At 41.5% G+C, this 19823-nt stretch overlaps 1 protein-coding gene across 4 annotated transcripts in view; it reads left to right on the top strand.

Annotated features, from left to right (window-relative positions):
* The window catches only part of EGFLAM (EGF like, fibronectin type III and laminin G domains), a 78246-nt gene that overhangs the window by 46164 nt on the left and 12259 nt on the right, over window positions 1-19823 (top strand). For all 4 annotated transcript variants that reach the window (XM_083818481.1, XM_083818483.1, XM_083818480.1 and 1 more), the window contains exons 11-17: window positions 2359-2459; window positions 3561-3705; window positions 6227-6416; window positions 10120-10245; window positions 11025-11268; window positions 16005-16116; window positions 17749-17865. In XM_083818481.1, coding sequence (XP_083674607.1) covers window positions 2359-2459; window positions 3561-3705; window positions 6227-6416; window positions 10120-10245; window positions 11025-11268; window positions 16005-16116; window positions 17749-17865 — 1035 coding nt within the window. The remainder of the gene's footprint in view (window positions 1-2358; window positions 2460-3560; window positions 3706-6226; window positions 6417-10119; window positions 10246-11024; window positions 11269-16004; window positions 16117-17748; window positions 17866-19823) is intronic.

The following is a 19823-nucleotide window of genomic DNA, read 5'->3' as shown; positions in this document are numbered from 1 at the left end:
CGCCAGTTATCGTCATGGGCAAAACAGACTCGGCATAGGGAGAATTGAAAAAATTATTACCTATTACTAACATGCTAGAGAAGCGGGAAACAAAGAAAAGAAACTTAAAACACCTTCCCCTCATCTACCCTCTTCCACCCCATCGCTCTGAGCAGAGCTGAGGAATGGGGAATGGGGCCTGTGGTCAGTCCCTTACGCTTTGTCTCTGCCGCTCCTTCACAGTCACTTTCTGCCCTTGCTCCACTTGGGGTCCCTCAGCCAGCAGCTCTTCAAGAACTGCTCCCACACGGCTCCGTACCACGGGGTCCATCCCCCAGGAGCAAACTGCTCCAGCACGGGTCCCCCACGGGCGGCAGCTCCCCCCAGACCCCCTGCTCCTGCGTGGGCTCCTCTCCACGGGCTGCAGCTCCGGCCCGGGGCCTGCTCCTGCGGGGGCTCTCCATGGGCCGCAGCCTCCTCCAGGCCACATCCACCTGCTCCACCGGGGGCTCCTCCACGGGCTGCAGCGTGGAGATCTGCTCCGTGTGGGACCCGTGGGCTGCAGGGGGACAGCCTGCTGCACCAGGGGCCTCTCCACAGGCTGCAGGGGAACTGCTGCTGCCTGTCTGGAGCACCTTCTGCCCTAATTCTGCACTCACCTTGGGGGCTGCAGGGCTGGTTTTCACTCCTCACTCTCCCAGTTGCTGTTGTGCAGCAGTTTTTTTTGTTTTTTTTTTTTGTTTTTTTTTTTTTCCCTTTCTTAAATATGCTCTCAAAGAGGCGCAAATAATATCACTTATTGGCTTGGCTCTGCTCTGTGCAGTGGCAGGTCCCTTTGGAGCTGGCTGAAACTGGCCCTTACCTAACATAGGGCAGCTTCTGGATTCTTCTCACAGAGGCCACCCCTGCAGCCCCTCACTACCAAAACCTTGCCATGTAAACTGACTACAGTAGGGTATATCTCACACAGGCTTGTGTTGGTGTGTGTGTGTATTAGGACAGAGCTGGTTAGGGCTGCTTGTAGGGAAGGTGGGCCAGCACACATTGTAGATGAGCTCTCAGCTGCACCCCTGCTGCCATGCAAGGCAGACTGGCCAGCATCACAGCCTAGATATGAGCATTTCACTAGAGCAGTAAGCGATCTGTTGCTTCATGTGGTGATCCAACGCTCTTCATGCAATTTGTCAGCTCAGATTGTAGGATGGCTGTAAAAAGCCGCTGTGTCTGCTGTTATGCTCCTATGCATAAATGTTGCCTGCACAGGTTGTTCAGCCTGAAAAGTGTGAGGCTCATTGAACATGTGAAATAGGGTGTGTGTATTCATGTGCAGCAAGTCTAATGTGTCTATGCTTAGTAGGCTTGCTAGGATGTCCTTGCTAGACTTTGTGCTCAGAGTTTTCACATGGGGCATTGAATCATAGAATCATTAAGGTTGGAAAAGACCTCCAAGATCATCTGGTCCAACCATCCCCCAACCACCAGTCACCCAATAAACCATGTCCCTAAGCACCACGTCCAACCTTTCCTTAAACACCCCCAGGGACGGTCACTCCACCACCTCCCCAGGCAACCCATTCCAATGCCTGACTGCTCTTTCTGAGAAGAAATGTCTCCTCATTTCCAACCTGAACCTCCCCTGGTGCAACTTGACACCATTCCCTCTAGTCCTATCACTAGTTACCTGTGAGAAGAGGCCGACCCCCAGCTCCCCTCTCCTTCCTTTCAGGTAGCTGTAGAAAGCAATAAGGACTCCCCTGAGCCTCCTCTTCTTCAGACAAAACAACCCCAGTTCCCTCAGCTGCTCCTCACAGGACTTGTGCTCCAGGCCCTTCACCAGCTTCGTAGCCCTTCTCTGGACATGCTCCAGGGCCTTGATGTCCTTCCTGTAGTGAGGGGCCCAAAACTGAACACAGCACTCGAGGGGTGGCCTCACCAGAGCTGAGTACAAGGGAACGATCACCTCCTGGTCCTGCTGGCTGTGCTATTCCTGATCCAAGCCAGGATGCCGTTGGCCTTCTTGGCCACGTGGGCACACTGCTGGCTCATGTTCAGGCGAGCATTGACCAGCACCCCCAGAGCCTTTTCCTCTGAACAGCTTTCCATGTCTAACAGTTTTATTCTTTCAAGCTTGTTGCTAGATCTGATGGTATCATACTGTAAACAGATGTTCATAAACCATTTAAGCATAACGACAATATTTTTTATGCTCTTCAAATGCAGGATTCATAATGGATCAACCAGTTTCTGATTTTGCAAGTTTAAAATTTCATCTGAAAGATCTTGCACCTTTTCTGGAGAACAGTCCCCCAGTGCTACTTGCGTTTATCTGTCACTGTGAGGCTTAGACTTTGATTTTTCATATTTACGTCATCATTGCAGGCTGAATCAGAAGATGGTTTGCTGCTATACTGTGGAGAAAATGAACATGGCCGTGGTGATTTTATGTCACTGGCAATCATCCGACGGAGCATCCAGTTCAGGTAAAACATTGATTTTTACTAGGCTCACCTCCACACTAAATCTGATTTAAAGAGAAGGGGCTGCTTTTGGTGATGAATATCTGTTGTGTCTTTGACTTTTGCACTATATAGTGCTCAGAATGGATAGTATTGCTTCATGGAACAGTTCTTCAATAGTTTCTTCTCTCATCCTCAGTGTATTGGCATGTGACCTTCTGAACTCATTTTACTCAGACCTTGGTGTAAAGGCAAAACGATCAGTTTTCTTAGGGGTATTGGTCTGGGAGTCATTGCTATGTCAACACATATGCCAGTGAGCCACTCACTTGTTGAGCTTGTGCTGTGTCAAGCTGTGCATAGTCAGTGTTTTTGCTTCACAGCAAAAGGAGCAAATCATGTAGCAAAATAAAGGACTCCATGCCACCGAAGGGCCTGGAGCTTCATCCCATACCCCTTATTTAGATGGGAGTTGCAGATTTTTTTATGTGACAATGGAGGGGGTTTCTGCATTGCTGTGGATACTAAGTGTATGAGGGAGTATCTCAAGGCTCTCCTTATTTGGGAAGCTGAGTCCTTAGAAAGTGGGGAAAACCAGAGTGGTGACGTGCCCTGGCTCTGTTTCTGTTCACCTCCTGCACTGAACAGCAATTAGAGAAAATGGCACGTTTAGTGCATGGCCAGATCCACAGAGACTCTCCAGGAGTTCTCCTTGTCAATCAGCACTGAAAGACATGAGTTTCATACAGAATCCCAGAGTTTTTAATACAGCTCTGCCTTTCACTAGGGAGCCAGAGAAATTCCCAAGAGAAATTACTGTGATAGCAGGAACTTGTATTGTAATACCCTGCATCTTGAAACAATTTTAGCTGTGGGCAAGCTTTGCAATGCATGTGATATGGTCAGAGGATGCAAAACTTTCTCCATGGGAGAAAGGGGAATAATAAAATTGGAAACATGTAATAGATCATACTTAGACCTGCTTTCTAATTGCCTGTTGCTTGTTAATATGCATTGTGAAAAGGAGAGATTCCCAGGAGTGAAGGGAATATTCAGAGTCTAAAAACATTCGTTATTTGGTTAATGAAAAATTGTAACCCTGCCCTCTCTGTCTCCTGCTGCCAGGTTTAACTGTGGCACTGGAGCTGCAGTTATAACAAGTGAAAATAAAATAAAGCTGGGGAACTGGCATAGTGTCACACTGTTCAGAGACGGGCTGAATGGCTGGCTCAGGATGGACAATGATGCTCCGGTCACAGGAAAATCTCAGGTAGGTAATCCTGCACTTGCAGCTCGACCTGGGGCTCTCTCAACATTGCAATGAGATGTTTTTTTCTTGCCCGTAGAAGTCTGATCAGATTTAAAAGATTCGCTTTTATTTATCAGCATTGGGGCATTTAGTGAACCAGAATCAAAGTACAGATTACTTTTCTACATACGTAATCTAGAAATCACATAGATAAAGATCCCAGTGCTGGATCCCATCCAGGTTCCCCTGTCATGCTCCCTCCTTGCTCTGCACCCTCCTGCTGCACTTTGCTGGTCTCACATACAAGCTGCTGTGAGAAGTTTGCCAGGTTTTACAGCTGCTGTCTGATTGCTTTCTTTTGCAAGTCTCAGCTTCTCCACTCCCTCAGCCAGATGAAGACTACTCATGTGTTTATGTGTATACATTTATGTACAATTTACATATGGCCACACAAAATTTGTATAAAAAAGTGCAATCAAATGTATACCATGTACATAGATTTAAGGACAGTAATGGAGATAGACATTCTGTCCTGACTTATGGTAACATCAACAATTTCATTTGAGACCAAAATATAATAGAGGGAGATGTTTTGATTTGCTCATCTGTTACCAAACCAGAGAACAGAAATGAAATTAAGGCACTGAAAAGATGACAATTGCAAATTGGTTTGGATGTCTTTCCTCTTCTCTTTGATAACCACTATTAGCATGCTATCCCTGGCCTTGAAAAAAGTGGCTTCAAACATCTTATTACTTTACACTTTCATGTGCAGGCTCTGAAAGGGAAAAAAAATAATCTTGAGGACCTGAGTAATAGGAAGGGGGTGAAGCCTGTCAGCTTAAATGCTGTATGCTTGGGGCCTAATGGCAAGAACTTCTGCTGCACTTTGTGTGCTCATCAGACGGAAATGACAGAGGAGAAGGATTTTAATGTCTGTCACATGTAACTATGTGTTACCAGTGCTGTGAGGCCATGCAAAAGGCAGATGTGATTCACAAAGAAACAGGAGATCTGTCCAGTAGAGACTAATGCTGTTTTTGTAACACTTTGGTGAGATTGCATATGGTTATGCAGAGCTGTGATCACCCATACCCAAAATAGGTTCGATCATAAAGCTGATCAAGAAGAGGTGCAAGAAGGTGGATTATCGTCCAAGAGTCTGCTGCAAGAGGATTCTAACAGTGAACACACACTTTTCTAGCTGCAATTACACCAGAAAAATAGTTAATTGCTCCAGGTGTTGCTCTTCACCAGAACTTCCTAGTTAAAATGACCTAGATTAGTATCAGCAAATGATAGCCTTTTCTGACCTGGTTCATTTTAACTTGAAGAAGTTAGAGAGAGCCTAAACGAGAAGTGGAACTTGGCAGACCAAGGTGGGCAGGAACATCAAAGGCAATTGGAGATGGCAGTCAGCTAGAGGCAGGCTGGAGGGCTGTGTGCCCTGGGATATGTCCACCATGAAACCATGTGGATATCTAAACTCTCTTTAGCCACAGGCCCCACCTGGATTATTTCATGCTGAAATGTAGATCTATTTGATCTATTTCTGCAGTGCACTGTGCAGTTAACACCCACAGACTCAATAACCTTGGCTCACTTAGTCTGGCCAAATAGAGCCCATGGGACTTTATTGTTATTTATGGAGATTTATTGTTATAAATATCATGGAGGCAGGGCAGTGGTGAAAAATCCAGAAAGCGTTTGGCATAATGGTCATCATTGTTGAAGGGCACATTGGTAAAAAAATCACCATGAATAAAAGCAGGAATTGTAAATGTTTTCTTCTAAACGGGACTGAGGTTTTGAAACAGCCTTTGAGTAGGAGGCGAAAGACATATTTTGATCAATTTATGAAAGGAATTATGACTCAGTTGCCCACATTAGGAAGAGGTTTGATTCAGTGATCAAAAAAATTCTGTTTAGTTACATTGTTCCTTCCTGTGCACTGTAGTGGTAATAGTAAAGTTGTATGTGTAGGTTTCCATAGCAGATTAAGGTCAAATAAAAAAACATTGGGAGTAAATTTTGGAGCTGGCAAAGTGAGCAGAATCCCACTAAAGTTGTAGCTGTATCAGTTTTTTTTGTATTGTTTTTACTGTTCTCTTTCGTCATTTTATTATTTTTCAACACTTGGCATTTGCTGAGTTCTGTCCAAAAAGCAGTACTACACTGGTCTGTGTAGTACTCTCCCCCAGGGCTGAGCTGAGAAGACAACAATTCTGGCCAAAGCAATAGAAGAAATTGCAGCAAAAAACATATATCCAGAATGCATCCTTAGAAGACAGTGATTTTTAAGCTTTTTATTTTGCATTAAATAGCTCATGTTATCATGATGGATGCTGGCACAAAAAGTAACATTTAAGATGATAGACGGAGCAGAGGAATGAGCAATGGAAAGGAATTACCAATGAGCAGCCTTCATATCCCCTGGGACAAGTCTTCATGGAGAAAATAATTGATTATGCACAGTGTGGCTTAATTAGTTATCCTGTGTTATGTCTGTTCTACATCATGCTGTGCTCTGTTTTCTCTTTAGGGCCAATACAGTAAAATTACCTTCCGGACTCCCTTCTATGTCGGCGGTGCCCCCAGCATGTACTGGCTGGTCAGAGCCACAGGCACCAACCGAGGATTTCAGGGCTGCGTTCAGTTGCTCAGCGTCAATGGGAAGATGATTGATATGAGACCCTGGCCATTAGGGAAGGCTCTCAGTGGTGCCGATGTGGGTAAGTGTAGTGGTGTGGGGCTTAGCACTTTAATCAATGCTAAACCACTTTTTTTTTTTTGCGTGATAGAAAAAATTGGGCAATGGTCCATGTCTGAGAGGAGGAGGTGTGGTCTTGACTTATGGAGTGATATGTCTCTGTGCCTTTGTGCGTTGCTGTAGCTGCGTCTGTAGTAGGGAGGTTTTATCACACTGTGCATGTAAATATTGATGTGGTATACCAAAAACCCTTGTGGATACAGTTGTCAAACACAATTGTAAAAGCAGCTCCCATGAGCAAACAGGAAACTCAGTGTTGCTGATATGTCTGCACCAGTGTTTCTGCCAGCGTCTTTCAGGCTACCTCTCCATGCTCCTGACTGATGCAGTCATCATCAGAAGTCAATAGTATGCATGCTGTGTTTTTGTAAAACAGCTGGGACACAACAAAATGTGTTTTGCCTACAGGCACCATTGCACTTGTCCAAAGCAATACAGGGATCTTTCAGAGCAGTGCTGTGGCCATTGAAAGGGCTTTTCCTGTGAAACCCCATTACTGCTGAGGCAAATAAGCCTTCAGTCCAGTTGACCATCTATTGACCATCCATAGGCCTGTCGACCATCGTTTCCATTTCCAGAATCACAGTATGTTTAAAAAAAAAAAAAAAAGTGGTATCAATTCTTTCAACATCTTTGTGGGGTGGTATTATAACATTATCTCCCTTCACAGATGAAAAGGTGAGTTAATTAACTGGGCCTGTCTTCTATATGTATTTATTCATCTCTGCTTCATGTAACGGGCACTCAGAAAAAAGGGCAATAAAATCCTTGCTTTAATGACCTCCCAGTCTAAACAGTTTAAAGGGAAGGGTAAACCCTGAGTCAGAATGTGAGTGGTAAAAGCAGGAAATAGATCCCATATCGCTGAACTCTCCACACCATGCCTCAGCCACAAAGTCGTCTTTCTTCTCCTCTGTAGCTTTGCATTTGTCATCCCAAGAAGGAAGTGATTAATGAGAAACTTCCTAACAATTGCCCTGTATTCTCTAGATAGCATGACCAAACTTCTATGGCATACAAGGAGGGGAACAGAGCAGCCCAAGAAATAGATGCTGAAAAGAATAAGACTTTGGAGGCAGAGAGTAATTTCACGATAGAGTGAGAATCTATGGAATTTATATAGATAGATAAAAGCCTTGCTAAATTTCTCCGAGCCCTAATCTCTATTGCCTTTTGGGACACAGCTGGCTTCATTCCCATCCATGAATGCTCCACATACTACTGCATTAACAATCAGCATCACTGAAAATAAGTGCTGGGGTCTGCCATGTGTGACTCAAAACTGAGCAGCAGAGCCTTACTATCCTTACGTGGCTGCACACACTTTATATGATACTGTACCAGCAGAGGTTTGCAAACAACATGTGGCATGTTAAACTTGAAATAAATAAATTATAAGTGAACTCTGCTAGGGTTTAGGGATGTTTTTTGCTAGCCAGTCTTTTGTTTCTTTCCCATTGGTACAGTGTATAAATCAGAGATGCTGTGGTACGTGGACCACAGGACTGTGGGTGGGCAGGAGAGAGGCCCATACTGTCCCTGTTCAGGAGGAGCCTCCCAGTGCATGATGCCATGAGAGCAGCCTGTCCTTGCACACCAGGGAGCTACAGCTCAAGCTGTCCCTCAAACCAGGGAGTCTGCAGCTTTTCCAGCTGTTCTTGTCATCCTTGTCCTCTTCTAGTTCTTAAAGATTTTGTTTAACTTTGGTCTTTTGAAAATACTACCAACATTGTTATTACAGCAGTTGCTCTAAAGATTAGCATCATCTGAGTTTTCTGCTCACATCTCAGACTCAGTGTTTTTCTCGTTCACCCACGTGCCTTGGCTTGATTTCACCATCTGTAAAACTGAGCTGGTGCTGCTTGTTAATGTTGCCATCACGATAAGTGATGAGTACAGGAGGGACCTCCTGGACCAGATCCCGGTTTGTAGCCATGGAAAACTTCATCAGTAGGGCTGGAGAGGACCTTGAGGAAAGGTGCAGATTATTGTATTAAAGCATTCTCTGTTTTGTAATAAACCTGAAAACAGGATTTGTGTATGAAAGGTTTTATTTAAACCCTGTAGAAACTGTCTTTTAAATCCCACTAGAGTAGTTAGGTAAAAAACAGTGACAAGATGCCCATTCCCTTCCTGCCCCATTTCACTGTGGCAACGTAGAAAGGGAAATGAGCATTGTGAGCACCTGTGATCCTGCAGCTGGGAAGGGGTAATTCCATGCTGAAGGAGAATTAATTTCCTTCCAGAGGACTGGTGTGCTTTGGTCATTCTCCTTGTGTGAGCCCTGGAGCCTTGCGTAGTGCGTGCTGCACTCAGACCTTCTCTCTGCAGTAAGACACGGGTCTGGCACGGGATTTATACCTGAGTGATATGAGAAAGGTCTGTTTGGGCAATGAGCCACACCAGATGTCCTGGGAGTTATTCCTGCCTCTGCAAGTCAGTGGGGAAAGGTGATTTTCCACCTCAGGCGGCAGTAATGGGGATGATCCAGTGCCTCAGCCACTAACACGAGATCCTTCAATGTGCCATTGTGCTTTCCTTCCTGAATGTAGGATGGGAACGCTGATGCTGTACTGATACTAGTACCTTACTGAAGTTTTGTAAGGTCATGGTCTGGAAATTATCTTTGCAATCAGAGTACTGTATTTACACTAAACAAAATAGAAAGTATATATCCCCTACTTGTAGACGTTTTGTAAGATTTTCCTGAGTCACTTCAAATAACAAAACTATTCCCCAGAGCTTATTGTCAGCATTTCCTTAGCACACCTATGTCATCCTGGAGGTGATAATTCAGCCTCAAAATAAGTGTGCAGTTCATAGTCTGTCATAAGCATTTTGCCCTTCCAAATGATGTACTTACACATGTGCACCATGAGTGTATTAAGTGGACTTTCTTAACATTTAAGATCAGTTCATAACTATCAATAAGGGGCGAAATATGTAAGCAGAAACTATCTAAAATAAAGGAGAAGATAAAATCAACTAGTACTTTATCAGATGTACACACGACCAGTGAAAAATCTAACTATATAGACAGTGGTTTTCAGAAGAAAATAAGTAAATTATTTATTCTATGACAATTCCAGTGTAACTCCATCAAGAATAAATAATTTATTTGTTATTTCAGGTAATGTGCCAGAACAGTAGAAATACTTATTAAGAAGCTCATATGCTGATGATATGGATTCCTTGTAGTGCTGAGAGGAGGGCTCACAACCTCATTTTAGTTAATAAGCTTAGCTGCTGATGATTAACACCTCCTAAGCCTACCAAGGCAAGAATTTACAGTGAATAAAGAAGCACTTACGGTAACTGAAATAAAACAAGCCACAGCACATCTAAACAATCCAGAGAGTTTTCAATTAATGCGTAAGTGAAAATGAAGATAGGAATGAGGGCAGAAGAAAAATAATGATTAGAAGGTATGACTGCCATGGTTTGTTAGTGAGGGCTAATTTCTGCTATTTTAAATGTTTCTTCCTGGTCTGGTACAAAGCCAGTGCTTAAAAGCAGCCTGCTTTGTCTGAATGGTGCATGGCCTGACAAACGGGGAAAGAACCTAGCTAGGAAAGCAAATTGCTTTGGTTACTTGCAATGATCAAAAGCCAAATCAATCTTTGACAACCTCCTCTGATAAATCAATGTTGTGGCACTGGGTTTAGGTGAGTGCAGCAGTGGAATCTGTGACGAGGCATCCTGCATCAACAGTGGTACCTGCACTGCAAGCAAAGCGGATTCGTACATTTGCCTTTGCCCTCTTGGGTTTAAAGGTCACCACTGTGAAGAAGGTAAGAGGAAGCTGGATTGCTTATATTTCTTTTTATTTTTTTTTTGTTGTTGTTTGTTTGGTTTTTTTAGCTTTCAGTGTGTTTTCCAAATAGTGACATCCAAGAAGGTCTTAGGTTATTACACTGACAGAAGACAAGTACTTGTTATTATTTCACCTTATTAAAAATCACACGGTGAAACCCTATCCCACCAATCAGTTTGGGCCTATATCCAGCTCCTATATAATCAGTGATTTTCAAACTTATCTTCTTATTTCAGTTAACTATGATTAAGCTTCCCAAACTCACTTTTCAGAATTAACACTAACATACCACTCCACAGCTGCACTTTAACATTACAAAAAAAAAAAAAACCTTTAAACAAGTGTCAGCTGATTATTTTAAAGTATAAAGGATAAAATATCAATTTCATGTTGAAATTGTAGAGATACAAAGAAATTGTCAAATACACACCATGAACATTGCTTTTCATGACACAACCCATTGTAGCATGCTTTCTACCTTGAAAAACACTGCAGCAAATCACTACAGAGTAGTGCTTACAGCAAACCAGAAAGTTTTTTAATACATGGACAACCTTGGAAAAAAGAGAGATTAAGGAGAAAAGCGATGTAGGTTACAATAAAAAATATTTCTAATTTAAATGATGAAATTCCTTGGTTGTTTTCTTTAGTGTTACCTTAAAGTACAAAAGAGAGGGAACTGACACTGGTTGGTAGGTTAGTTGTTCCCTTACCTTTGAGCTTCAAGTGACCTGCTTGTGTATTCTGGATTTCCAGCACTCACCTTGGCTATACCTCAGTTCAACGAATCCTTAAGATCATTTGCTAGCACACCCTGGCCCTTGGAACCACAGAATTACCTTTCCTTCATGGAGTTTGAGATGACATTTCGTCCAGATTTAGAGACTGGTGTCCTTTTGTACAGCTACGACACAGACAGCAAGGACTTCCTCTCCATCAACTTGGTGGCTGGTTACGTGGAATTCAGATTTGACTGTGGCTCAGGAACAGCTGTCATCAGGTAAAACAGCATTTCTTGTATATGTCTTCCAATGATGCCAGAGTGCATATCCAGAAAGGAGTAAGCTGGAAAGAGGAATGTCCTGTAATGATGTGTGGGAGCCCATCCATCTCTCTAGTGCCTGCTTCTTGTAAGGAGGCACAGAAACACTATCACTGTACTCAAGGCGACAGGATCTTCTTCCCCCAACAGTTTGTTTCAAAGCATTGTTGTCAGTGTTACCATGTCATGACACCATCTTACTGCAGATGTTTTTATTTCTGCATGGTATTGCTGAAATTCCCCGTACACCTCTGTGACGTTTTGCCACAGCTAATTAGGGGATCCATAACTATTTTATACACATACTTGCACTTTCTAGCCACAGGATTGTCCAATGGCACTTTTGTGAACATCATCCTCCCTGTTCTCCAATTCTGGGTGGTAGGTACTGGACTGGAAGTGTCACAAGAAGTTCCAGGTCTCCTCTTTCCTCATAGTGCAGTTTTTCAGATGGTCTAAGAGTAATATCCAATTTACCTAGCTTTAGCAGTCTTAAAGATAAATACCTGGTTTAAATGAGTCATCCAGGCTTCCAAAGACAGACCTCCTGGGAATGATTCATCCTGACCTAGAATAAAATCCTAGGACAGGAGCAGTGATATGCCTCAAGAAGAGCTTTTCTCTGTCTGCGTATGTGAGTGCCTAGTCCCTGGACAGTTGTTCCCTGTGCTCTGCAGAAAAGGCAATGATCTGAACAGAGGCATTCAGTATCTTGGTTATAGTCCAAGAGGCTGCCAGTTTGATCAGATTGATTTAATATAAAGAAATAATCTATATAAAGCTCATGAAAGATGTATACACTGCCTGCAACTCTTGCATACCATATGTTTCATGTGGACACCAGAATTTTGGTTATACTGTGATTGGGAGAAATATCCTGATTTTCCACTGAATGAGGACTCATGCAAACAAGCCCATTCAGATTACAAACTGAGAGATGAAATTTCTAGAGAACAAATGCAAAATATTGTACAATCCTAACAATACACAGCTGTGGTGATGCTGTATTGTCAGATAAAGATCCTGGAGTTATCATGGATAGCCATGCGCAAGCAACTCCTAGCTGCCTGGAGACAAATACGAAACTGCAAGTATGGTGCAGAGAATTCTTAGGAATGGAATAAAGAAAAATGCCTCTGCAAAAATCCATGATCCACAGTCTTGAAAACTTCCTGCAGTTCTGGTCACATCATTTTGTAAGAAATAAGCAAAATTAAAAAAAGAGGAATAGCATTGATATCCAGAGAAGGGAGAGAAACAAATTCCACAAGTGCAGCAGGACCCTCCAACTTGGAAAACAGTTTGGTGGAAGTATGATTTAGATTTTTAAATTATGAATGACATGGAGAAGAATAAGGAATGATTATTCTGCATTTTTTCAATATGTGAAAATTAGAAGGAGCCCAGTAAAACTGCAAAACAAATGATATAAACAAAAATAAGACTTTTTTTTTTTTCCTCTCCCAGACAGTACATAAATAAGTTGTGGAAATTAATTGTCACAGCATGTTACATATGCCAGAACTATAAATAGGTTTATAAAAAATAATAGACAAATTTGAAGAAAGATCCATTGAGAAGATCAAACACATTGCGGATGCAGCCTCTGACTCAGGAAATTGCTAAATGACAAGTTGCCAGAAGCTGGGAGGATACATCAAGGGAAGTATCACTCCAAACTTACCCTGTTCTTTTCTCTGGCCGAAAACCATCAGAAATAGCTTATGTCAGAGACCTTTGCTCCAACCCAAAATGGCTCTTACAACAGCCTTCAATCTCTTCCTGATTACATCTGTCTAATTCCTGTTACTGGCAACTATAGACTTTTTTTTTTTACTCCCTGAAGAATACTGTAGTAGTGTAGAACACCTTGGACTAAAGTTCAGACAAGATGTATAGGGCTTTTAAAATGCAGCAAGAGCTACAAGCATGTGTTTGAGGGTGGAAACTGCCCTTTTCTTTTGGAAAGCACAAGAGAGAGCAGGACGCCAGCTAATACTTGGGTCATAAGAAGGAGCGTGGTATGATAGCTGGGTAATGTGGGGGACTCATGAGGCTGACAAGCTTAGCTGAAAGTTGTCAGGATTGCCCCACACCCCAGAGATGTTGTTAAACAATAACTTAAATACACCTGCGTTTGGTGAATATTATGCAGGTTGCAAGGCCAAGCACTGAGATGAGGAAACGCCAAGCTTCTGGTTGCCTGTGCACCATTGTTTTTTACAGTGGTTCCATTGCTTTGGTCTTTTTTAGCAAGGTAATATTGAGGAGGCACAGTGCTGACACACAGTGCAATCCTTCTGAGCCTATATATGTAAAACAAAACCCATGGATCCTGGTTCGTCTTGCACGGAATTGATTATGTCCTTTACGTGGCGTCACTCCCACCAACTGGCTGCCACCTCTCTCCCTCCCCTCCCACTCCCAAGCACACATTCAAGCTTCAGGCAGGACAGTAACATTTTTGGCTCAGGCACTGACTATGAATGTTGTAGTAAACTTGCCCTGGCTGACGCACATCAGGTTACCATTTATCCTGGCGTAATTAACCGAATCTCAGCTGCTGGACCCACTCACTTCCTCATGGACTATACACCTCTTTGCACATAGCTCTGTCTCCAGTTCAGCTCCTTTTTCTGGATAATGTGGGCAACTTGCACACTGTCATCAGCTCTGTCAGTGCTTAAATAAGTTAAGTAGATTCCCTGTTTTTCTTGCCTGTTCAGGCAATTCCCACTTAAAAGTCTGCCTTGATCTTGGTCATAATGCTTCACACTTAACCTTTTGGCCTAAGTGGAGGTACAGCTCTGGTCATCCTGAATATCTTTCATACAACCAGGCTGTTAAATATTAGAATATAATAGGAATGCAGCCATAATGGCTTTGTAATTAAGGATGAAGCAAGCTCGTTTCAGTACATCAGCAGTAGCAGCAGGCAAGCTGACCTTGGTGAAGGCTGCATTTTGCCGCAGGTGAGCTAGGCTGGAAGAAGCACAGTGTGTGCAGCAGGCTCCAGGAGGAGCAGGGCTGCTGAGTGGACAGCTGAATGCAAACACTGAGCTATTCACCAAGATGAGAGAATTTGTCAAAGGAGAATTTGCTGTCTCCTGGGATTTCCCATGGCCAGACATTGCAGAGTCAAGAACTTCATCATCTGGAATATTTTGTAAGGTTCAGTGTGATTGGGAAAAAGTAATCATTATCCCCATATAGTACATGAAAAAACAGAAGTTCCAGTGCCTGCAGCAAGCACTACCAAACTCATACTAGTTTCAAAAGGCCTGTGAATCCAAGGAATAGCTTGTAAGTCTCAAGTGACTTTGCAAGTGGTGTGTGTGTGTGTCTCTGTGTGTGTGCACACGCGTGCATGCGTGCGTATGTGTGTGTGTACACACACTCCTCTTCAAGGTGATGAAGTTCTGTTAGCTATTGATTTACTCAAGGTAACTAAACCCTAAATGCTACCAGAGAAGACATTGCTCAGTGAATGATATTTTTTTATTGAGGTTGTCAAAGTAATATTGCCAGTGTCTTCTCCATAGATGAAAATGGACTTTGAGAAAATTTGAAGGATCAACATAAATACAATAAAAATATTTCTAAACTGAAATTCGTTGAAAAGAAAAAAAAAAGAAAAAGATTAAATTGTTATTTTCATATTTTCAAAATGATACACCTTTTAAAATTAGCATTTATGTCAGCCTGAAAATACAAAACATTATTTCACCTAAAGCAATTTTATATATATATATATATATATATATATATATTTTTCATGGAGAGAAAGCTAGAAAGTCTTCAGGTATCCCAAATAACACTGTTTCTGATTTTTCCAGCTTGACCAGTGGATCAAACACAAGTTTTCATAGCTCCTGGAAGAAAGTCTACAAGACAACATTTAGACGTAAAATGTTTTAGCTGGTGTAATAAATAATGCACATTTGAAAATAATATGCGAAGTTCTGTATAAAGAAAGATGCATTTTTGCCCACCAGTTATGCTGCTATTCATATTTGTTTTGAGCTAGTAAGGATTGTAAGAACAGTCTTCAAAGGCTTCCATTGAGGCTGCCTGGTGAATGCTTTACACAAATGGAGATTATTGTTCCTATTTAGCATCTCATCACATCATTAGTATCATATTTTAGTTACTTCCCCTTAATGTACGGCAGCCAGGCTGTGTGTGTATGCGTGTAGACGTCGCTGTAACAGACTGCATAATTAGAGCTGATAAGCCATCACAAAGTACTTCTGTTTTAAAAGAGGGTGGAGAATGTGGGGCTAAACTGACCATTAAGTGGAAAATTTTATCTGTAGGCTTATGGCATTGTGAAATGAGGATGTATAGCTGAGCCAAAAATTTGCCTTTATGCCTTATAAATGACTGAGCAGAAAAAGTAGCTCAGAGGTAGATGAAACATTTCAATAATCAGAATGCACTTCCTTTATAAACAAACTAGAGTGTTTATTGTTCATTGTAGGAACATGATCTTATTTTCGCTTGCTGGAAGGGCTCAGACAGTATATTGCTTCCTTGTAAGTAAAGAAGCTCAGTGGATTTTTTGTTGGTTTGTTCCTGGGTTTTTTAGAAAGTCACTTCAAGAGGAACTGACCTATTAACATAGTAGTGATATTTGAAAATATCAGAAAGACAGAAGTGTAAAACACTTAAAATTTTCCTTCCCTTTAAAATAGGAGTGAAGAACCTGTCAGTCTGGGTCAATGGCATGAGCTGCGAGTGTCTCGTACAGCGAAGAATGGTATCCTACAAGTGGACAAACAAAAGCCAGTGGAAGGGATGGCAGAGGTGAGCATATAGCATGAGTTGTAATTAATATATACCTAAGTATATATATGAATACAGGTGTTAGTTTATAAAATGAATGCACGGTAAGCTTCACAGGCTGCTGTCAAAACTATGAGTTCAAAAAAGAACACGTGTCAAGGCAATATTTTCTTAAGCCCAAAGAGGGAAATTTGCACATGATGTCTTCCCTCTTAGGACAGGGATCCTACAAAAGCAGCTGAAATCATGGCCTTACCTTCTTTTACTATGTAGCTGAACTCACATTTTTGGAAGTTCATACATGTTCTTGAGATTCTTTTCTTGGTACTTCTGTTTCTGGCTAAGTCTGTCACACAAGTTGGGCACCATGAAATGCATCATCTCGAGAAGGGTGAAACAGAAAACTATGTGCACAAAGTCCTGTTTTTTTTCTTCTCTCTGAATATTATGCTGGATAGATAAGCCAAAAGAAAATTATTCCCTTGTCTTGTCCTTGCAAAAGTAGTTTTCAGGGTAGAGTAAAGGCTGGACTACTGACATTGTTGATGACTTGCATTTTATTCTTCCCTAACCTAGAGTTCATAGAGAGTTTTAATAAGATGAAATGCTGCTTGCAAGAACCCAGGCAGGGTATTTCACTCAAAGCAGATGCACTCAATTGTGCGTATAGAAGTACTTTTTTTTTTTTTTTTTTTTATCCCAACAGCCTCAGACTAGAACTTCTTAGAAAATATCTTATTCTTTTCTAATGGAAAGTCTGGTCAGAAAAACAAAGTCCAAATTCTTTTAGCAGAAGGGTCTCCCTCTTTTTTTTTTTTTCCTGCAAACTGGGAAACTAGTTAAAGGAAAGACTTTTTTTTTAAAAATTAAATTAATTGAAATGCACATTTTTGGTAAGGAGCAGTTTGAGTGGCAAACGTTCAAGCAGAGCAGTAGAGATGCCTCTAGATAGGTGGGTAAATGTAAGGGCACTTTTTTCTTCTGTAAGTGCTGCAGTGCAGCTGCAGACGGAGGTTGGCTGTAGAGCTGCCAACAATGAAATTAGATCTGGGATTGCACAGTTATCCTGTCTTTAGATATTAAACTACTTTCCATTCATACTATGAAGCTGAGTAGACCCGTCAGATATCTTGAGCAACTACTTCTAGTAACTAAAGTAAGCACAATGTTTCTTCCATTCAGCCTTGTATCTTCCTGTGGATTTGCTTTTCAGATGTTGGAAACATTAAATGAGTCTTGGTTGCATGACCTTGATTTGATTTTAACTTCATGAGTCTCATTTGGGTCCTGGATTTGCATCCATGTACCTCAACTCTTTGCAAATAGTTAGGTGGCAGACAGCAATCAGAATGAGAATTGACTAGTAAGTAAGGATAGAAGGAATTTACTATTGTTTCAGAACTCTCCTTCCTCTATTCCTTCAGTTTTCCCATTTTGAAATACTTGGGTTTTTGCAGCTAGCTTGGCTAAGGATAAAGCACAGGAAGTAGACAGTGTCCTGTGGTGGATTTCCTGAGAGAACTGCAAAAGAAATGCAATTAACAGAAGTAACGAGGCATTGAAGTAAACTATAATATATAATTTAAGCCAGTCTGAAGATACAAGCATGGTTCCAGCTACTCTAATAAAATATTATTGCTATGTTTCTTGCAGGGGGCTTTCACACAGATTAAGTGCAGCTCTGAGATATTTATTGGCGGAGTCCCCAGTTACGATACAGTGAAGAAGAACTCAGGGATCCTCAGGCCCTTCAGTGGGAGCATCCAAAAGGTGTGTGCCCAGAGTAACATGTTGAATGTGTTTATTTTCATCTCATTATATATCCTATCCAGTGGACACTTTAGGTGAAAACCTGCCCTTATAGCATTGACAATATTCAAAATAATCCAAGATTTCATCTCAGGAGCTCTCCACAAAGTGCTTAAACATACTCGCAATGAAAGGTTTGTCTAACTTTAATAGCCAGCAAGTGTTACTGCTGCCATTCTCCCTATAAATTTCTGTTCTGTACTAATGAGTTTGCTAAAGCCATACAGAAGCAAGCAGAGAAATATGCCTATTACTATGTCAAGATTAGAGCCCTTGGAGTGCCCTTTAACACAATATATGAATAAATGAACAGAATAGATGCTCAGATACTTAGAGGTGTGCACACACTGAGGTGACTAAATGTACAATAATGAGCAGAAAAGGAGGTGCAAATTAAAGTGGCTTCCAGTCCAGCTAGCATATTTTTATACCAACCAAGAGTAGCTCTTCTCTCCACCTTCCCCTCTTACTCTTTTATGTGGGGTGCATGAATGGGGAAGATCTCTTTCATTGTTGGCAAACTCTACAGATTATGTTCCAGGACAGTCAGCTTTACCTAGGTGTAATCAGTTTTGAGAGCAAAAATACAAAAATTTGTAATATTTTGAATAAGTAGTCAAAAGAGAGTTCAAGCTGAATTAACAGGATCTCTCCCTAGATTTAGCGTACCTAAAATAATCTGGACAAAGCTCAAAGCTTGGCCTTGAATCCTTGGTGTTTAAAATGAGCAAATTGTTGTATGAAACATAATTAACAAATAAAAAGCCCTAGTAGTGAATCTAATTGATCAAGACAGAAAGGTAATTGCAATTCCTTGTAATTGCTTTCATCACTTGGTCCACCTTTTTCAGTATCTTTGTAAGTTATCTAACAGGAAACACGAAAAGAAAATTGGAGGAGTCTGTAATAGTCATAGAAACAGGTCAGTGACATGAACTTATTTGGAATGATGGGCTTGACTAAACAGTATGTGGCTTGGAGAGCAAGATGGGGAGCCTGGGAACATAGAACTTAAGTCATACTTATATGGTGTGGGGCTGTACCCTAGAGTACAGAGGCACTGATAAGAATTTGGAAATGCTGAGCATACACTCATATTTTTGTGGTGTAGTTAAGAACGTGGATGGGATGTCGGGGAAGAGTACTGCCTGCCTCTCAGGTACTGTGAGGCTCTTAGTTGACTGCTGTGTTCAAACACAGCGGGATGTTGGAGGATGTTAGAGAAATAAAGCTGCAAACATCACTAAGTCCTGGAAAACGTGCCAGGTATAGAAAGATCTCAATCTTAGGTGTTAGAAGACCTATGATCTCAATCTATTTAGGCAACTCAGATAAGGGTAAGAAGCGACTTTGTTGTGGTTTGCTAATTTCTACGTGAGGATGGGATTTGTCTGAAACGATACAAAAAAGGCACAATGTGAAACAATGGCTGGAGGCTGAAAATAGTTTAATTGAAGAAATAAGATAAGCATTTTTTTGAGTGGGAGCTTGTTAACTCATGGCACAATGTAGCTGGAAGTTAGACAGAAGCTGGAAAGGTAATGGGCTCTTCACTGATCCATTTTTGTGACAGGACTGGATGTTTTTCTACTGTTGAAGTTGCTTAACACTGTCTGAAACAGAGTATAGGCTCTCCTTGCAATCTCCCCTCCCCACATAAACCTCCCTAAGGTACATTGTCTGAGCTATGTGGGAGCCAGGGTACATAACTGTTACAATTTTCACTTCTGCCTTTAAAATCTATTTATTTGGGAAAATGGACTTCTTATTTTGATGTAGCTGAGATCAGAAGCTAAACACACAGATGTAATTTCTATGCTGAGATTTTGAATCTTGGCTGAGATTTTTAAAATGACAATTTTATTGGAGAACATATGTTGCTGACACACTGGAGAAATCCCAACATCTAACAATTCTCT

Source organism: Anser anser (genome assembly GCF_964211835.1).
Source record: "Anser anser genome assembly, chromosome: Z".
Lineage (NCBI taxonomy): Eukaryota > Metazoa > Chordata > Aves > Anseriformes > Anatidae > Anser > Anser anser.
This window is presented reverse-complemented; position numbering and strand designations above follow the sequence as displayed.